At 45.1% G+C, this 20987-nt stretch overlaps 1 protein-coding gene across 2 annotated transcripts in view; it reads right to left on the reverse strand.

Moving 5' to 3' along the window:
* Positions 1–2471: 2471 nt before the first annotated feature.
* LOC141130149 (uncharacterized) overlaps positions 2472–20987 on the reverse strand; it is a 52377-nt gene continuing 33861 nt past the window's right edge. The window contains exons 2-5 of one of the 2 annotated variants that reach the window (XM_073618097.1): positions 18410–18706; positions 17082–17225; positions 4851–4900; positions 2472–3178 (exon numbers count right to left, since the gene is read on the reverse strand). In XM_073618097.1, the coding sequence (XP_073474198.1) occupies positions 2921–3178; positions 4851–4900; positions 17082–17225; positions 18410–18706 (749 nt within the window). In that variant the 3' untranslated portion in view covers positions 2472–2920. The remainder of the gene's footprint in view (positions 3179–4850; positions 4901–17081; positions 17226–18409; positions 18707–20987) is intronic. The other variant, XM_073618098.1, reaches the window with a different exon arrangement.

The raw sequence follows: 20987 nt of genomic DNA on the forward strand, positions 1-20987 counted from the left end.
AGGATCCTCGTATTCGTGGTATCAAGGAGAAGGACCAATACTGGCTGGCAACCCTCCTTGATCCACGTTACAAGGGTAAGGTTGCGGACCTTATCTTGCCATCGCAGAGGGAGCAGAGGATGAAACATCTTCGGGAGGCCTTGCAGAAAGGTCTGTGCAACGCGTTCCCAGAGACTGGGAGGTTACAAACTCCTGTTTCTGGACAACGTGTTGCTGAGGCTTCGGTCAGTCAAAGAAGGAGCGGTGGAGAAGGTGGCCGTCTGACCGATGCGTTCAGACAATTTTTTGGTCCGCAGCCCCAAGGTATGATTGGTTCCAGCAACCATCGCCAGCGTCTGTTTTACATGGTACAGGAATACCTAGGGGCAAGATCAGACTTGGACACCTTTCCCACCGAAAATCCTCTGGGTTACTGGGTCTTGAGGATGGATCACTGGCCAGAGCTTGCACAGTATGCAATTGAGCTACTGGCCTGTCCTGCATCCAGCGTTCTTTCGGAACGCACATTCAGTGCTGCTGGAGGCGTGGTAACCGATCACAGGGTGCGTCTGTCCACCGACTCGGTCGATCGACTGACCTTCATAAAAATGAATGAGTCTTGGATCACCACCAGCTACCAAGCACCTGATGCTGATGTAACCGAATAATTTTTTTTGAAATCTCAGATCCCTTCAAAGACTGCCTATGCTGAGTGACTATCCCTGAGTAATTATCCTCTTCCTCCTCAATCATCACGCTGATAGCTTGTAAGAACATTTTTGGTTCTGGGCGCCACCACCAGTGCCTAAGGCACAATTTTTCTGCCCCTGTTTGACAGGGGCGTGTAATTACAATTTTTGATGCAATACTTTGCAGCAGGGCTCGTTCCTGCGTTCCAACTAGAGTGTCTGTGAGGGGTTGCAGTGTTGTGGCACCAGTGCCTAAGGCCCAATTTTCTGCCCCTGTTTAACAGGGGCGTGTAATTACTATTTTTGATGCAATACTTTGCAGCAGGGCTCGTTCCTGCGTTCCAACTAAAGTGTCTGTGAGGGGTTGCAGTGTTGTGGCACCAGCACCACCACCACCACAGGCCCAATTTTTCTGCCCCTGTTCAACAGGGGCATGTAATTACAATTCTTGATCTAATATTTCACAGCAGGGCCCATTTCTGCACCCACCAAGAGCGAGTGAGGACTTACAGCGTTGTGGCACCAGCACCACCACCACCAAAGGCCCAGTTTTTCTGCCCCTGTTCAACAGGGGCATGTAATTACAATTCTTGATTTAATATTTCACAGCAGGGCCCTGTGAGGGCTTACGTTGTTGTGGCCACAACAACACCTAAGGCCCAAATTTCTGCTGAGTATATAGGGCAGGCCCCTACTTTCAAACATCTAACTTACAAATGACTCCTACTTGCAAACGGAAGTGAGATGAAATCTACCCCTAGGAAGGGAAATTCTCTCCTGTAAGAGTTAATATGGGAAAAACATTTCTCCTTTCCACTGATGCTTTATCACCAATCCTTGTTTCACAAAAAAACCCCAAATTCTCAAAAAACATTTGTCATTGGGACAAAAAGTGAGGTGAAATCTTCTAAAGAGTAGGAAAGACAGCAAAACAAATGTCACAGGGGTGATAAACCTTCCCTATGTTTTCCAAAAAGCTTAAAAAAGATATTTTGGCTGGAGCTAAACACGTTAAAAATGTACCCGTTCAAAATGACAAACAGATTCTACTTAACAACAAACCTACAGTCCCTGTCTTGTTTGCACCGCCTGTATACTGCTGTTCAGAGTATTTAGGGCCTGGTGGCCCCACACCTTTCCTTATTTTAATTTGGGTGCGGGGTTCCTCTTAATATCCATACAAGACCCAAAGGGCCTGGTAATGGACTGGGGGGTACCCATGCCGTTTGTCTCACTGATTTTCATCCATATTGCCAGGACCCGACATTACATTAAACCCGCAAGCAGTTTTAAATGAGATTTTTTCCTTTAAAAATGACATTTGGTGCAGGGACTGTTCTAAACATGGGAAACACGCGTCACTTTACAGGCATACTATAGACACCCCCCAGGTACGATATTTAAAGGAATATTTCACTTTTTTTTTTACTTTAAGCATCATTAAAATCACTGCTCCCGAAAAAACGTCCGTTTTTAAAAGTTTTTTTTGCATTGATACATGTCCCCTGGGGCAGGACCCGGGTCCCCAAACCCTTTTTAGGACAATACCATGCAAATTAGCCTTTAAAATGAGCACTTTTGATTTCGAACGTTCGAGTCCCATAAACGTCAATGGGGTTCTAACGTTCGTGCGAACTTTCGGTCCGTTCGCAGGTTCTGGTGCGAACCGAACCGGGGGGTGTTCGGCTCATCCCTACTAGAGTGCACTCTAGACGAGTTATAGTATTATTATTCACATTGCAGTTAATGCTTACAGTATAACCTGTAAAAAAAGAAAATAAATACAAAACCGCTTTACATTTTCATTTAAAGTTGTATATCATTCAAATAGAATAGACACTAGATCCATAGCTCAGCTATGGAACCAAAAACAAAAACGCTAAAATATTTAGATCTAATGCATCTCTTTTACAGCACTCTATTTACAGATTATTGTTAAGACACAATATACTAAATTGAAAATATAAATACGTCATGGTAAATATTGATCTTCCATTAGTGAACACATACGGTCCTCGGTCATCGTGATGAGAATAAGTGAATCTAGGCAGTCAAAGAAGGTAAAATGGTAAAGTTGGTAATTATTTGAAATTTGTATGTTTCCAGTTGTAAAACAATATCCCGGGACAATCCTAAACTGGGTGAGTTCCTTAAAATTGAAGACAGTTGGCAGTTGAACAGAAGCTGAATTTGGTTTAGTTCACAGTTTGCCTGGACTCTGGTCACTGGTCTGTCTGAGGTAAGTCGGCAGATTATTCCCAGTCGTGGTAAGTGCCACTTTGCTCCAAGGGTCTGGAATCCAGAGTGGACCTCCTCAGCGATGCATAACACCCGTTGCCCAAGTCCTTGTCTGTTGAGTCACCTGTGAAGGGCTGGTGAGGAATGTCTATCCTCACTGGAGCATACTCTACCACATCAGTCCTTTTCTTCCCATTTCTCTCCTCACTCCTCTGTCCAGCAGATGGATGATGCAAAATGGTGGCATAATGGAGATCACCAGCGTCGTTCTCCTAGGAAGACCAAAGCAAACTAATATTAAGGACTTGTGTAGATGGCCATTCATCTCAAATGTAACATTTTCTATTCAAACATAAGAAAAGTTTGGGTTTCATCTTCTTTGCCTACAATGCAAACCCTGCAGTGTCTAAAGCAGAAAGTGTGTGGCCTCCTCTCCTGAACCATACCAGGCCACATGCCCCCAACTTGGGGTGGGGGGGGGGTTTATCTTGCCAAGGAGCCATCCTGGCAAAGCACCTTGTCCCCATCTTAAAAAAGACAAGGCCCTCTTCCCCTTTTGTGGGAAAGAGACCCATGTCTTCATCAACATGGGGACAAGGTGCTTTGCTGGGGAAGAAGAAACCTCCTGACACAAAACCTCCCCATATTAAGGGCATGTGACTTTGTAGGGTTCGGAAGGGGGGGGGCTGCACATTCATCCCCCCATTTCCTGGCCAACCGGGCTGCATGCTTGAATTAAGGGTCTGCTATGAAAATTTTTAGGGAAACCTCACTTTTTTTTTTTATATACATACCAGACTCAAAGGTACTCCAGAGAGGTCACCCAAAATACAAATATATTTTTTTAAGAAGCCGTCAATGAAATGTCATTGCCAGCAATTTTAAACACTTTTTTTTTCATTGAAAATGTCAGCGCTGCTGCAGCACTTTCTGTACATCACAGAGATGCCCATTCACAGGCAGGATGAGGACACCCCCTGGCATGTTATTTAAAGGAATCGGGCATTTTTCATCTTAAACATTTAAAAAAAACCCTGCTCTTGGCCAAAATAGCTTTTAAAATGTTTTTTTTTTTTTTTTGCATTGGTACATGTTCCTCAGGAAGCCACAGCCGGCTCCTGAATTCAAGATGGTGGTGGAGAAGAATCGGCAGCGGAAAGACAGCACTAGATCCCAGGCACCGGTAAGTATCTGATTTTTAAAGTCAGCAGGTACAGTATTAAACTGAATTTCCTCTTTAAAGCGGAGTTCCACCCAAAAATGGAACTTCCGCTTTTCGGATTGCTCCCCCCTTCTGTGTCTCATTTGGCACCTTTCAGGGGGGAGGGGGGAGGGGGGAGCAGATACATGTCTAATACAGGTATTTGCTCCCACTTCCGGGCATAGATAGCAGCAGTATCCGCAGCGATCTACGCCATGTCCGGCCCCTCCTCCATCCTGTCCCCCGCTGTCTTCTGGGAGACACACAGGTCCCAGAAGACAGCAGGGACCAGTGGGATCGTGCATTGCGACTCGCGCATTTGCAGTAGGGAACCAGGCTGTGAAGCCTGATTCCCTTACCGAAGATGCCAGCGCCTCCACCCGGGAGCCGAAGGACAGATCAGCTTCGGGTGAGGACATCGCAGGCGCCCTGGGCAGGTAAGTGTCCCTATATTAATAGTCAGCAGCTGCAGTATTTGTAGCTGCTAACTTTTCATTTATTTATTTTTTCGGCTGAACTCCACTTTAAGAAACGTATAAATTAAATGGGTCCATTTATTAAAGAACTTGTGCTATTAGTTTATTATGAATGCAGAATCTGTTAAAAATTAGGAAAACCACTTTCAGAGATGGTAAGAAATGGATAAACTTTAGTGAAGCTTTATTTTTTTATTCTGCTGACTTGGTTTGGTGCACTAAGGGACTGTCTGTGATGGATTAGTGGGTAAGAGCTCTGCCACTAACCTGCGTACATGTCTCTCCATCTCTCTTCTCAGCTGATGGTATCTGGGATCCTGGGGGAATAAATATAAGGTGAAATGTTGAGAATGTCATCAACAAGGAATCACTTTTTTTTTATTTTTATAAAGAACATATAAAAAGTGCTCAGTTGTATAAAAAAAAAAAAAACTTAATAATGCAAAAATGCTACACGGAAAAGACACCTTGGGGTGTAAAATATATATATATAATTTATTTATATATTATAATTATATATATATATATATATTAAAAAAATATATATATTTATATTATAATTATTATTTTATATATATATATATTTATATTATAATTATTTTTATTTATTTATATATTTATATTATAATTATTATTTTTTTAATTACTAAAAAAATATATACATATACACACACACACATATATATATGTGTATATATATATATATATCCATATATATTTGGACACGGGCACAATTTTTTTTTCAGGTATTTACCAAAATTAATATGTTCAAGCTATAGCTATATAATGGATATGGGTTGAAAGTGCACACTCTCAGGTTTAATTTGAGGGTATATACATCCAAATCAGAGGAAGGGTTTGGGAATTACAGCTCTTAAGAATAGCCAACCCCCCCTGTTTCAAGGGACCAATTTAATCAAAAGCTGTTTCACGGCCAGGTGTGGGCTACTCCTTCGTTATTTCTTCATCAATTAAGCAGGTAAAAGGTCTGGAGTTGATCCCAAAGGCCCGTACACACGATACAAAAATCGGATGGAAAATTCGTACGACGAGCTGTCTGCCGATTTTCGGATCGTTGGTTCGGTGCTTTTGACAGCTGATTTCACTTTTTTCGTCAAACAAAAGCTGGATATGCAGATTATAAAATTTTTGGCGGGTGTGAACCCAACATCTGATTTTCATTTCATTAGTACAGTTTTCGAAAGAACACATACAAAACTATTCACCACATTACATCACTTCTGACGTTGTATTCTGTCGTTTTTGTGAGTAACCTCTTCACATGAGACTAGCATGCTACAAAAAACGGACGTCCGAAAATCTAAGCGTATGTACGAGGCTTTAGTGTGGTATTTGCATTTGGAATCTATTGCTGTGAACCGACATCATGCATTCAAAGGAGCTGTCCATGCAAGTGAAACAGGCCATTGTAAGGCTTCAAAAACGAAAAAAATCCATCAGAGGGATAGCAGCAACATTAGGAGTGGCCAAATCAACAGTTTGGTACATTCTGAGGAAAGAAGAACGCCCTGGTGAGCTCAGCAACATAAAAAGGCCTGGACGTCCACGGAAGACAACAGTGGTGGATGATGGCAGGATCCTCTCTATGGTAAAGAAAAACCCATTCAAAACATTCAGACAAGTGAAGGACACTCTCCAGGAGGTGGGCGTATCATTGCTAAAGTCTACAATCAAGAGAAGACTTCAGGAGAGCAAATACAGAGGGTTCACCACAAGGTGCAAACCATTCATAAGCCTGAAGAATAGAAAAGCCAGATTAGCAGTTGCGGCTGGTGCAAACAACCACCTGTCCCCTCCCCGAGCGGCTCCCCCCCCCCCCCGCTGTTTATCAGTCGGTCTGGCACTTACCCCATTGTGGCGGGTGGCGCGGGGATGGTGCTGCGAGCTCAGAGTCCTCTCTTCCATGGCGGCTTCCAGCTCCTCCCCTCCTCCTCCTAGGCAACCAATAGGATCTCCTGGGAGGTTCAGCCAATCAGGTGACCAGTGTTAAAACCCACTTCCCGATTGGTCGGGTGGAGGATCAGTGTTACAACAGCTGTTGTAACACACCTGGATGGGATTGGAGCACACTCTCCTCCGACCCAAGCCCACCCTATATTGAGGCCTATTAGAGCCTCTGGCTCTAATTGGTGCTTCAAAATAACAGACCCTCGCATTGGAATCCATGCGCCAGTGTCCTGAAAGGGGCTGGATGCATGGATAGAGAAGGATGTGATGGATGGGGGGGGGGGGGGGGGCGGCCTGCCCCTGCAGATTAGACTTTGCCAAAAAACATCTAAAAAAAAGCCAGACCATGTTCTGGAAAAGTATTCTTTGGACGGATGAAGCTCAGATTAATCTGTACCAGAATGACGGGAAGAAAAAAGTGTGGAGAAGGCTTGGAACAGCTCGTGATCCAAAGCACACAACATCATCTGTGGTCACATGGTGGAGCTTGCAGTGTGATGACATGGGCATGCATGGCTTCCAGTGGCACTGGGTCATTGGTGTTTATTGATGATGTGCCAGAGGACAGAAGCAGACGGGTGAATTCTGCAGTGTTTAGAGATATACTGTCAGCCCAGATTCAGCCAAATGCAGCAAAGTTGATTGGACGGCGCTTCACAGTACAGATGGACAATGATCCAAAACACACTGCAAAAGAAACCCTCTAGAAGATGGGATAAACAGCTCAATCTCAGTTTTTGCGGACGACGCAAAATTAAGCAGAGCAATAACGTCACATCAGGATACAGACATTTTATAGAAAGACCTGAACAAAATAATGGAGTGGGCAACTACATGGCAAATCAGGTTTAATGCACTTGGGGCAAAAAACATAAATGAAAACTACTCACTAGAGGGAGAACTGCTGGGGGAATCAAGGATGGAGGAAGATCTGGGGGTCCTAGTGGAAGATAGACTGAGCAATCACATGCAATGTCAAGCTGCAGCTACCAAAGCCGGCAAAATATTAGCATGCATAAAAAAAGGATACACTTCAGAGATAGAACTTTATAAAACTCTGGTTAGACCACATCTGAAGTTCTCCGTCCAGTTCTGGTCACCAGTGCTCAGAAGGAATGTGCTGGAGCTGGAGAGAGTCCAAAGAAGGGCAACAAAACTAAAAAGGAGAGTGGAGGACCTTAATTCTCGCTGGAGAAGAGACGCTTGAGAGGAGACATGGTAGCGATTTACAAATACCTCAATGGTGATCCCAGCATAGGAAAAAAACGATTCAGTCTCATGGAGTGTACGAAGACAAAGGGCCACACTATGAGATTGGAGGAGAAGCAGTTTAAACTTAAACTGCACAGGGGGTTTTTCACTGTCAGGGCAATAAGGCTGTGGAAGTCTCTTCTTCAATTGGTGGTGGCTGTGGGGAGTATGGATAATTTTTAAAAGACTCTTGGATGTGCATCTTTAAGAACACAGCATACAGGGATATGGGAAAGAATTAGACACTGACACGCGTACACCTACACAGGTTGAATTGGATGGACTTTTGTCTTTATTCAACCTTACCTACTATGAAACTATGTAACCCACAATATTTTGAAGGATCCCAACCCAGCTGAGCATTTCACTTGCTTGGCAAAACTAAAGGCAGAAAGACCCACAAGCAAAGAACAACTGAAGACAGCTGCAGTTAGAGCCTGGCAAAGAATCAGAAAGGAGGACAGCCAGTCTTTGGTAATGTCCATGGGTTCCAGACTTCAGGCAGTCATTGCCAGTAAAGGATTCTCAACAAAATATTAAAAATAAACATTTTATTTATGATTATATTCATTTGTCCAATTACATTTGAGCCCCTGAAAGTGGAGGGACTGTGTATAAAAATGGTTCCAGTTCCTAAAATGTGTACTAGATATTTAGGTTCATCCCCTTGATATAAAGGTGAAAGTCTGCACTTCAAATTCATTTTGGATTGTTTCGTCTTAATTTATTCTGGTGGCATACAGAGCCAAAAGTATGAAAATTGTGCCTGTGTCCAAATATATAGGGACCTACCTATGTAGCACCCTCTAGTGTGCTAGGGAAATAATGCAGGTTTTTTGCTAGTACATGTGAATTTCCAGGCTTGGCTGGTAGCTAAGCCTTTGTGTGTTTTGTGATCTGGGTTGGGAGCGGCTCAGAGCAGTGCTGGGTGACTCACCGGTGGCATCACTAGGACCTCCTACTTATTTCTAGAATCTTCTAGCACTTTCTAGAAAGAGAGAGGCTGGAGGGAATGTGGAGCCACCTGGGGTGTTCTACGGAGCCCTGACCAACCCCCAACGTGGATTGGCAGGGGGCAGGCCTCCTTAAATACCCAGGGTCAGCTCAGCTGGGGAGGAGTTGATCGGGTGGAAGAGTGGAGATGGAGTGTTAGGCTGTTGGGACCTTTGAGGGAGCTCCCCAGTCTGGGGGGAGGGGGTTGACCTTGGGCCTGGGCTCCGGTGCAGACGGGGCCATCCAAGTAAACGTGAAGGTGTCCTGGACAGGAGGCACAGGAGGAGCAAGAGAGGACAGTGGAAGAATACCGCCGGGCAAGTCTCCAGGAGTTCCACAGTTGCAGCCAGGAGGGCTGGTGAGTGTTATACAATCGGGAGGACTGGGGAGGCACACCTAAGAGGACTGAGATTGAGCAATCTGGGATGGGTGCAGAGCCAGTGAAGAGGATTGTGGTGGCATGGGCAGTGGAAAGGGGCAGCTGCAGCCAGGAGGGCTGGCAGTGCCTGAAGAGGTGGTGCTGGGAGCAGTAGTCACAGGGACAGCTAGCACTGGGACTTTACTATTTTGCTACACCATAGGGGCCCTCGGTCCCTGACTGTACAGGGCCTTAGCTTTGGGCCTGGCTGAGCCACTGTCAGGCCTACAGTGCGAGTTAGTCTGGAGAAGGAAAGATAGGAAGCGATGTGCAGGAGGAGTATGGAGTGATACTCAGAAGAGAGGAAGTAATGTGCAGGAGGAGAAAAGGAGGGATGTATATACAGGATGTATATAAAGTCCCAATTTGCAATGTTTTGACCAGCTGGGCATCTCATAAGTCCCCATCCCTATCCAAGTTTAGTATCCCTCAATAAAACAAGCAAAAACAAAATGCAAGGACTGCTTTATTGTCTCTGAGGAGTGAAAGAGTGTGTGCCTGGCTGGGCAGGGGGACAGAGGGACCACAATACTTAGCAGCTCCTACGGGGGTACCGCTACATACATATATACAGTTGTGCTCATAAGTTTACATACCCTGGCAGAATTTATGATTTCTTCGCCATTTTTCAGAGAATATGAATGATAAGTCAAAAACTTTTCTTTCACTCATGGTTAGTGTTTGGTTGAAACCATTTATTATCAATCAACTGTGTTTACTCCTTTTTAAATCATAATGGCAACAGAAAATACCCAAATGACCCTGATCAAAAGTTTACATACCCCAGTTCTTAATACTGTATATTGCCCCCTTTAACATCAATGACAGCTTGAAGTCTTTTGTGGTATTTGTGGATGAGGCTCTTTATCTTCTCAGATGGTAAAGCTGCCCATTTCTCTTGGCAAAAAGCCTCCAGTTCCTGTAAATTCTTGGTCTGTCTTGCATGAACGGCACGTTTGAGATCTCCCCAGAGTGGCTCAATGATATTGAGGTCAGGAGACTGAGATGGCCACTCCAGAACCTTCACTTTATTCTGCTGTAGCCAATGACATGTGGACTTGGCCTTGTGTTTTGGATCATTGTCATGTTGGAATGTCCAAGTACGTCCCATGCGCAGCTTCCTGGCTGATGAATGCAAATGTTCCTCCAGTATTTTTTGATAACATACTGCATTCATCTTGCCAACAATTTTGACCAAATTCCTTTTGCCTTTGTAGCTCACACATCCCCAAAACATCAGCGATCCACCTCCGTGTTTCACAGTTGGAATGGTGTACCTTTCATTATAGGCCTTGTTGACTCCTCTCCAAATGTAGTGTTTGTGGTTGTGGCCAAAAAGCTTAATTTTGGTCTCATCACTCCAAATGACTTTGTGCCACAAAGTTTGAGGCTTGTCTCTGTGCTGTTTGGCGTATTGTAAGCGGGATACTTTGTGGCATTTGCGTAGTAATGGCTTTCTTCTGACAACTCGACCATGCCAAAAGAAAGCAATTACTACGCAAATGCCACAAAGTATCCCGCTTACAATACGCCAAACAGCACAGAGACAAGCCTCAAACTTTCTGGCACAAAGTCATTTGGAGCTATAAGACCAAAATTGCGCTTTTTGGCCACAACCATAAACACTACATTTGGAGAGCCCATATTTCTTCAAGTGCCTCCTTATTGTGCATCTTGAAAAAGCCGCACCGCATGTTTTCAGAGAGTCCTGTATTTCACCTGAAGTTATTTGTGGGTTTTTCTTTGCATCCCGAACAATTTTCCTGGCAATTGTGGCTGAAATTTTAGTTGGTCTACCTGACCGTGGTTTGGTTTAAACAGAACCCCTCATTTTCCACTTCTTGATTAGAGTTTGAACACTGCTGATTGGTATTCTCAATTCCTTGGATATCTTTTTATATCCCTTTCCTGTTTTATACAGTTCAACTACCTTTTCCCGCAGATCCTTTGACAATCCTTTTGCTTTTCCCATGAATCCAGAAACGCAAACCACATACAGCGCACCGCCCTCAACCCCGCAAGCCACACACATTGCACCCCCTCAACCCTGCAAGCCACACACAGCACACCCCCTCAACCCTGCAAGTCACACACAGCGCACCCCCTCAACCTTGCAAACCAGACACAGCGCACCCCCCTCAACCCTGCAAGTCACACACAGCACACCCCCTCAACCCTGCAAGCCACACACAGAGCACCCCTCTCAACTAGGGTTGCCACCTCATCCCTTTAAACTTGAACACATATGAATTACACAGGTTCTGAGGCTAATTTAATGCAGATAAGGCACCAAGTGATTTTCATTACCACCTTAATCAGCCACAGAACCTGTGTAATTCATATGTGTTCGGTTTTAAAGGGATGAGGTGGCAACCCTACCCTCAATCCTGCAAGCCACACACAGCGCATTCCTCTCAATCCTGCAAGTCACACACAGTGCACACCCCTTAACCCTGCAAGCCACACACAGCGCACCCACTCAACCCTGCAAGCCACACACAGTGCACTCCCCTCAACCCTGCATGCCACCCACAGTGCACCCACCTCAACCCTGCATGCCACACACAGCGCACTCCCCTCAACCCTGCACGCCGTACACAGAGCACCCCCTCAACCCTGCATTCCGTACACAACGCACCTCTCAACCCTGCACTCTATACACAGCGCAGCTCTGAACCCTGCATTCCGTACAAAGCGCACCCCTCAACCTTGCACTCCATACACAGCGCACCCCTCAACCCTCATTGCTAATAATTAGTTATAGTTCTTATTTTTTGTCTATTGGTGGTTCCTGTCACTTCCGCAGTCTGTGGTGTACAGGCAGTGAGATGATGTGCTGTAACATTAAGCAACAAATCAGTGGGTTGTAATGATGTGCTGTAACCTCTAGCATCTAATCAGTGAGCCGTAATGATGTGCTGCAATGTCTAGCAACCAATTAGGGAGGATTAATAATGTGCAGTAACCTTTAGCAACCCATGAGTGGTAATGATGTGCAGTAACCTTCAGCAACCAATTGGTGAGCGGTAATTATGTGCAGTATCGTCTAGCAACCAGACAGTGAGCAATAATAATGTGTGTAGTGGACAGTGTAGGAATCAGGTAGTGTAGTGGTCAGTGTAGTGGACAGTGTAGAAATCAGGTAGGTCAGTGTAGGAATCGGGTAGGTCAGTATAGTGGTCAGTATGGGAATCAGGTAGGTCAGTGTAGGAATCAGGTAGGTCAGTGTAGTGGTTGGTGTAGGAAACAGGTAGGTCAGTGTAGTGGTCGGTGTAGGAATCAGATAGGTCAGTGTAGTGGTCGGTGTAGGAATTGGGTAGGTCAGTGTAGTGGTCGGTGTAGGAATCAGGTAGGTCAGTGTAGTGGTCGGTGTAGGAATCAGGTAGGTCAGTGTAGGAATCAGGTAGGTCAGTGTATTAGTCGGTGTAGGAATCAGGTAGGTCAGTGTAGTGGTCGGTGTAGGAATCAGGTAGGTCAGTGTAGGAATCAGGTAGGTCAGTGTATTGGTCGGTGTAGGAATCAGGTAGGTCAGTGTAGTGGCCGGTGTAGGAATCAGGTAGGTCAGTGTAGGAATCAGGTAGGTCAGTGTATTGGTTGGTGTAGGAATCAGGTAGGTCAGTGTAGTGGTCGTGTAAGAATCAGGTAGGTCAGTGTAGTGGTCGTGTAAGAATCAGGTAGGTCAGTGTAGTGGTCAGTATAGGAATCAGGTAGGTTAGTGTAGTGGTCGGTATAGGAATCAGGTAGGTCAGTGTATTGGTCAGTGTAGGTATCGGTTAGGTCAGTGTACTGGTCAGTGTAGGTATCGGTTAGGTCAGTGTACTGGTCGGTGTAGGAATTGGGTTGGTCAGTGTAGTGGTCAGTGTAGGAATCGGGTTGGTTAGTGTAGTGGTCGGTGTAGGAATCGGGTTGGTCAGTGTAGTGGTCGGTGTAGGAATCGGGTTGGTCAGTGTAGTGGTCGGTGTAGGAATCGGGTAGGTTAGTGTAGTGGTCGGTTTAGGAATTAGGTAGGTCAGCGTAGTGGTCGTGTAGGAATCGGGTTAGTCAGTGTATTGGTCAGTGTAGGAATTAGGTAGGTCAGTGTAGTGCACGGTGTAGGAATCGGGTTGGTCAGTGTATTGGTCAGTGTAGGTATTGGTTAGGTCAAGTTAGTGATCGGTGTAGGAATTGGGTTGGTCAGTGTAGTGGTCGGTGTAGGAATTGGGTTGGTCAGTGTAGTGGTCGGTGTAGGAATCAGGTAGGTCAGTGTAGGAATCAGGTAGGTCAGTGTATTAGTCGGTGTAGGAATCAGGTAGGTCAGTGTAGTGGTCGGTGTAGGAATCAGGTAGGTCAGTGTAAGAATCAGGTAGGTCAGTGTATTGGTCGGTGTAGGAATCAGGTAGGTCAGTGTAGTGGTCGGTGTAGGAATCAGGTAGGTCAGTGTAGGAATCAGGTAGGTCAGTGTATTGGTCGGTGTAGGAATCAGGTAGGTCAGTGTAGTGGTCGTGTAAGAATCAGGTAGGTCAGTGTAGTGGTCGTGTAAGAATCAGGTAGGTCAGTGTAGTGGTCAGTATAGGAATCAGGTAGGTTAGTGTAGTGGTCGGTATAGGAATCAGGTAGGTCAGTGTATTGGTCAGTGTAGGTATCGGTTAGGTCAGTGTAGTGGTCGGTGTAGGAATTGGGTTGGTCAGTGTAGTGATCAGTGTAGGAATCGGGTTGGTTAGTGTAGTGGTCGGTGTAGGAATCGGGTTGGTCAGTGTAGTGGTTGGTGTAGGAATCGGGTTGGTCAGTGTAGTGGTCGGTGTAGGAATTGGGTAGGTCAATATAGTGGTCAGTGTAGGAATCGGGTTGGTTAGTGTAGTGGTCGGTGTAGAAATCGGGTTGGTCAGTGTAGTGGTCGGTGTAGGAATCGGGTTGGTCAGTGTAGTGGTCGGTGTAGGAATCGGGTAGGTTAGTGTAGTGGTCGGTTTAGGAATTAGGTAGGTCAGCGTAGTGGTCGTGTAGGAATCGGGTTAGTCAGTGTATTGGTCAGTGTAGGAATTAGGTAGGTCAGTGTAGTGCACGGTGTAGGAATCGGGTTGGTCAGTGTAGGTATTGGTTAGGTCAAGTTAGTGATCGGTGTAGGAATTGGGTTGGTCAGTGTAGTGGTCGGTGTAGGAATTGGGTTGGTCAGTGTAGTGGTCGGTGTAGGAATCGGGTTGGTCAGTGTAGTGGTCGGTGTAGGAATCGGGTAGGTTAGTGTAGTGGTCGGTTTAGGAATTAGGTAGGTCAGTGTAGTGGTTGGTGTAGGAATCGGGTTGGTCAGTGTATTGGTCAGTGTAGATATTGGTTAGGTCAAGTTAGTGATCGGTGTAGGAATTGGGTTGGTCAGTGTAGTGGTCGGTGTAGGAATTGGGTTGGTCAGTGTAGTGGTCGGTGTAGGAATCAGGTTGGTCAGTGTAGTGGTCGGTGTAGGAATCGGGTTGGTCAGTGTACTGGTCAGTGTAGATATTGGTTAGGTCAAGGTAGTGGTCGGTTTAGGAATTAGGTAGGTCAGTGTAGTGGTTGGTGTAGGAATCGGGTTGGTCAGTGTATTGGTCAGTGTAGATATTGGTTAGGTCAAGTTAGTGATCGGTGTAGGAATTGGGTTGGTCAGTGTAGTGGTCGGTGTAAGAATTGGGTTGGTCAGTGTAGTGGTCGGTGTAGGAATCAGGTTGGTCAGTGTAGTGGTCGGTGTAGGAATCGGGTTGGTCAGTGTACTGGTCAGTGTAGGTATTGGTTAGGTCAAGGTAGTGGTCGGTTTAGGAATTAGGTAGGTCAGTGTAGTGGTTGGTGTAGGAATCGGGTTGGTCAGTGTATTGGTCAGTGTAGATATTGGTTAGGTCAAGTTAGTGATCGGTGTAGGAATTGGGTTGGTCAGTGTAGTGGTCGGTGTAGGAATTGGGTTGGTCAGTGTAGTGGTCGGTGTAGGAATCAGGTTGGTCAGTGTAGTGGTCGGTGTAGGAATCGGGTTGGTCAGTGTACTGGTCAGTGTAGGTATTGGTTAGGTCAAGGTAGTGATCGGTGTAGGAATTGGGTTGGTCAGTGTAGTGGTCGGTGTAGGAATTGGGTTGGTCAGTGTAGTGGTCGGTGTAGGAATCGGGTTGGTCAGTGTAGGTATTGGTTAGGTCAAGTTAGTGATCGGTGTAGGAATTGGGTTGGTCAATGTAGTGGTCGGTGTAGGAATTGGGTTGGTCAGTGTAGTGGTCGGTGTAGGAATCAGGTAGGTCAGTGTAGTGGTCGGTGTAGGAATCGGGTTGGTCAGTGTAGTGGTCGGTGTAGGAATCGGGTAGGTTAGTGTAGTGGTCGGTTTAGGAATTAGGTAGGTCAGTGTAGTGGTTGGTGTAGGAATCGGGTTGGTCAGTGTATTGGTCAGTGTAGATATTGGTTAGGTCAAGTTAGTGATCGGTGTAGGAATTGGGTTGGTCAGTGTAGTGGTCGGTGTAGGAATCAGGTTGGTCAGTGTAGTGGTCGGTGTAGGAATCGGGTTGGTCAGTGTACTGGTCAGTGTAGGTATTGGTTAGGTCAAGGTAGTGATCGGTGTAGGAATTGGGTTGGTCAGTGTAGTGGTCGGTGTAGGAATTGGGTTGGTCAGTGTAGTGGTCGGTGTAGGAATTGGGTTGGTCAGTGTAGTGGTCAGGTAGATCAGTGTAGGAATCAGGTAGGTCAGTGTAGTGGTCAGTATAGGAATCAGGTAAGTTAGCATAGCTCCCAACTGTCCCTGATTTGGAGCAATGTCCCTCTGTCCCTCTTTGCCCCTCATTTGTCCCTCACTTTGGTCTGATCTATATAGTATCTAAAATGCACTTTTTATCTTTCACAATTGTTTCTCAGTGCTAAACCTTTCATCCAATTTCTAAATGGCTGCATTTGTAAATTTAAAAGCCAATATAAAGGAATAGGAGTGGTAAAAAAAAAGTCCTTGTGCATTTAATTAACTTTTTTTTTTGGTTAATTCTCCTTTAAGGGGGTGTGTCAGGGGGGCGTGTCCTCTGCCTACATATGTTTGCAAGTAGGTGTCCCTCATTCCCATCTCAAAATGTTGGGAGGTGTGGGTTAGTATAGTGGTCAGGTTGGTCGGTGTAGGAATCAGGTTGGTCAGTACTACTGTAGGGACTCAGGGAGTGCTAAAGGTCCGCTAGGTTAGGGGGCGCAAATTTCTTGCCCTGCCCCGGGTGCTGACAACCCACGCTATGCCACTGATCAGGAGTCCAGAAACTCATTGACCTTTTATACACACACAATAATTACAAGCCAACAGATCACAGGTGAGGATGGTTACCATTAATAGTCTTTCAAACCCCTTTGTGTCAACTTGTGTGCATGTTATCAGGTCAAAATCACCGGGGTATGTAAACTTTTGATCAGGGTCATTTGGGTAGTTTCTGTTGTCATTATGATTTAAAAAGAGTAAACACAGTTGATTGATAATAAATGGCCTCAGCGAAACACTATTAATGAGTGAAAGAAAAGTTTTTGTGTTCTCATTCATATTCTCTGAAAAATGGCCAAGAAATCATAAATTCTGCCAGGGTATGTAAACTTATGAGCACAACGGTGTGAGTATATATATATATATATATATATATATATATATATATATATTACATACCATTACCTATAAAATTGGAAGGAGAGAAAAGAAAAGGAGAGAAGGACATATTTATAAATCTGTCACATAGACAATGGGGAAAATATAAACATGAATGCAATGACAATGACAACTCCTATGAGCAAAGAATTGTAAACTAGTTTAGGAAGTAATTATTGCTTTAATTATTAGAAGCAGAAAGAGTCATTATCATTGTGGGTTCCAGGATATCCAATTCATTTTAATTATAAATCATCTGACATGAAGAATTTGTCTTCCTCACCTCTTCTAGCGGCACATCTCCAGTACAGGATCACCACCAAGCAGAGGAGGATGAGGGGTATCAGAGAGTACAGGTAGAGATAATCATTGCTGGGAGATTCATTTCTATGCTGAGTAATGTTAGTTGTGACCGTGGTGGTTAATGCTAGGGGAAAAAAATAGAAGAAAATAAACATTTTCATTTATTAATTACAATAAAATATACTGTATACTGATAGGATGTGTGACTGCAGCAGCTTAGATAAGTAATTAGTATTGAGAACAGTGGTGCATCGTCCACTAGGGGCTCATGGGCGCCCCCCCAGCCATGCGCCCGGCCCCCTAATCCACATACAGGGGGTCGGATGCATGGATGCCAATGAGGGAGGGTGTTTTTTTCTTTTTTTTAAGCACGTGATTAGAGCCAGAGGCTCTATTTGACTTCAAAAAAGGGTGGTCTCAGGGCGCAGAGCACTGCACTCCCAGCCCAAGCATTTGTGTGACAATAGCGAATGAATATTCACTATTTTTACACTGAATCGCCTCTCCGCCAATCAGGAAGCAGGTCATGAGACTTGTTTCCCGATTGACCAAAACGCCTGGCAATCCTATTGGACTCCTAGGAGGAGGAGGAGAGAGGAGAGCACGGCCGGAGGAGAAGACCGACCAACCCACCACCTGCCACTGTGAAGAGCCATCCATGGTCACAGTGGGAGGTGGTGGGTTGGTCGGTCTTCTCCTCCGGCCGGCACTCCCGGGCTCGGACAGGGGAGATCGGAGTGTCATCCCGGGCAGGTAAGAAGGCTGTCCTTCTCGCACGCGCGTGGAGGAGGGTGGGGGGTTTCTTCTAGCTTGGTTCAGCTTCTTCCATCAAACCCAAAACTTACTGACTGTCATTCACATTGGCCCAACAGTCTGTGTCTATATCAAGACCGGGCAGAAGAGGCAGCCGCCTTGGGCGCTTCAGCAGGAACTGAAACCTATTATGCTGAAGTAGTTCACACCTGGGGGGGGGGGGGGCGCACTTTGTCCTTTTTGCCTTGGGGTGTTAAGGGACCTTGTCCAGATACTGGTCTACGTCACCAAAAGAGGAGACATTAGAGTGTAAGCTCCTCTGGTACAGAGACTGATGGGACTGGCTCAGTGCTCTCTGTACAGCACTGCGGTATATGTCAGAGCTATATATAAATGTATAATAATAATAGTGTGAGTAGGATTGATTTACTAAAACTGAAAAGTACAAAATCTCTTAAGAGAGCTCCCTGGGGGTGTGGACTGTGTCTGATTGTGGATTGGGTAGCAATGTGACTGGTTGGTTATTATTAGACAATGACTGAAATAGTTTCTTACCTGTGACGACTGACAGATATGTCCCGTTCCCACGGTATGGACGCAGGTTGTTGTCCCGCACTGTGCAGATGTAAAGTCCGGAGTTATCAGGGGTGACAGAGGAGATGGTGAGGGAGTTGGGGGTGACCGCCATTCGGGATGAGTTCTCCAGATATTCCCAGGATCCATTTAAATTCCAGGAATGGTTCACAGTCCCCCCCACTTTGACATTCTTCACATCACAGAACATCCGGGCCGTGTCACCGACAGACAGGTTGAGAAATGGAGGATCCTGGATCACCAGCATAGTGCCGACACCTGGAAGAATAAAGCACATTCACCGCCCACTTACTATATGTGTACTATTTTGCCAAAAGTATTGGGAAGCATGGTGGTCTTCCTTTTCACAGTTTGATCCCCCTGGGGTGGCAGTTTTGATCTCCATTGGATGATCGGCTGTTAACTCCTGATTTTGATTCTATACCCCCACCCATCACGTCTTTATTAATGTTCTGTATATAAATTCCCTGTGCAATGTAGGGTCCCTCTACATTTACATCCACATTATTTGTTCCCAAAGTTGGTTTTGTCCTCTATCACCTACCTGTAACCCTAACTACATTGGCTTACTTTGAACTTGTTACTTCCTCGTGATGTACTGACATTGGCCTTGCTGGCTGACGCAATGTCTGTTTCTTTGATGTTTAATTTTCAATAAAAATGTAGCAATATGGACTACGATTGCAACGAACAGCTATTCCCGGCTCTATCTGTATATCACATTGTCCCCCTAGTGCCCAGAGTTATTAAACTGACATCACTATTTGTGAGCCCAACCAAAGGGATTGTGGGATTGGTAGTTCCCCCAGATGGCTGCTCCCCTGCGTGACTATACACCCGGACTACATATCCCAGGGACCTTTGCTACCATCAGGGAGATTGCTGGGAAGAGCTATAAAAGAAACCGGAGATCCGCCCCAGGGTCTCTTCTTCCCGGGCCTCGTGTGAGAGGGATCTCTCCGCGCAAGAAGAGTGAGGTCGCGGCCTACCACGCAGTATACAGCATCCCCGCCCGACTGAGAGGGGGCCCAGTGCTGCCTGCTGTTCAATGCATTGAGGTGAAAACAATGGAGAAAACACATAAGCGAGAGCACCCCAAGGCTGCACAACCCAAAAGTATAATACAAAAAAGACAAAAATTCCCCGGGGGGTTTTTTAGGCAGCAATACATTATTATTATTGTAACAATAAAATAAGTCAAGTTCATATGGAATTCGAATATACAACAAATTTAATATAAAATACAGACTCTGGTTCACGTGTAACAGACATCGGCATAAAACATCAACCATGGCTAAAAAAGGGCCCCCAGATGAATGGCGTATCATCAAATTAATATCCACATGAATACCCCGATGCATTTCGACCCATTGGTCTTCTTCAGGGGGATTTAGATTCTAGGGAGATATATCACAATTAGAGTTTGAACTTGAAACTTCAGTCAATATGTAAGATATATACACAGCATTTAGCGTTAATAAATAACTGTATTACATTGTATCTATGGAGGTATATTTACCATTGAGTGGATGATATGGTGGAGATGCACCACACGAACCAGATTGTTTTAAACGCATGAAGGCCCAGAGATCCCAGAGACCACACGTATCCCTCCGTGCCCCACAGGCACATCTGCAGTCCATCGGACTTACAAGGGGCCACACACTTGGACGGGGGAGAGGACGGGGGGCGAGGCACCTGCCATTGTATATGAAAGGACTTTGTTATAAACCTTAGTAATTGTATTCTAAAAGTATCTAAAAGTATCTAATGCCGTAGGGCAATAGCTGATTAGCCCTCACTGAGGTAGTTGTTTGTATGTATGTATATATCTTGTTGGTAGGACCTATTACTTTAAAGTATGTAATTTATTGATAATATAGTAATTATGAGATGCAAATAGATAAGAGGGGTATGATGGGTGGTAAAAATAAATTAGGAGTATTGAGTCCAATTTGATCATGAGTGGAAGAAGTGAATGTGCTAATAGTGCCGTGGTGACAGCAATAGATGTGGGATGAACGTGTGGGAATGCACTGTGGAGCGTAAGTGAAAAACCAAATGTTGTAAAAAAATAACTGAAACAAACCAAACTGTGATAAAAACGAAAAATGTGTATGGGTACCAGTGAACGGAAAAAGCCATGTCTCAATTATTAAGTTAAATACCATGAGTGTATGGGGTGAGTGTAAAAATGTGAGCTTGTGTGTAAATAGTGGTGACAGAAGTGAAACAAGTATGCTAAGTAAGCATACCTGAAGCCAAAAAGTAGTGGGTTGGTGATAGTACTATTAGTAATAATAAAATCAATATCAACTGTAGTAAATATACCAAGCATAGCACTTACCTAGTGCTAGATACTTCTCAGTGGAGTGGCAGCTTTCCGGAGGTACAACTAAGGATCAACCAGGAACTGCCAATTTATACAATCTCAGGGGGCTAACCTACGACTTCCAGGTGGTAAACTCCTCCCCGACACACCAACCCCCACACGTCTACGCCGCCAACTGGCGGCGTCTGTGTGGCCCCCTCGGCGTTC

This window comes from Aquarana catesbeiana, linkage group LG02 (genome assembly GCF_042186555.1).
Source record: "Aquarana catesbeiana isolate 2022-GZ linkage group LG02, ASM4218655v1, whole genome shotgun sequence".
NCBI classification, from domain to species: Eukaryota; Metazoa; Chordata; class Amphibia; order Anura; family Ranidae; genus Aquarana; species Aquarana catesbeiana.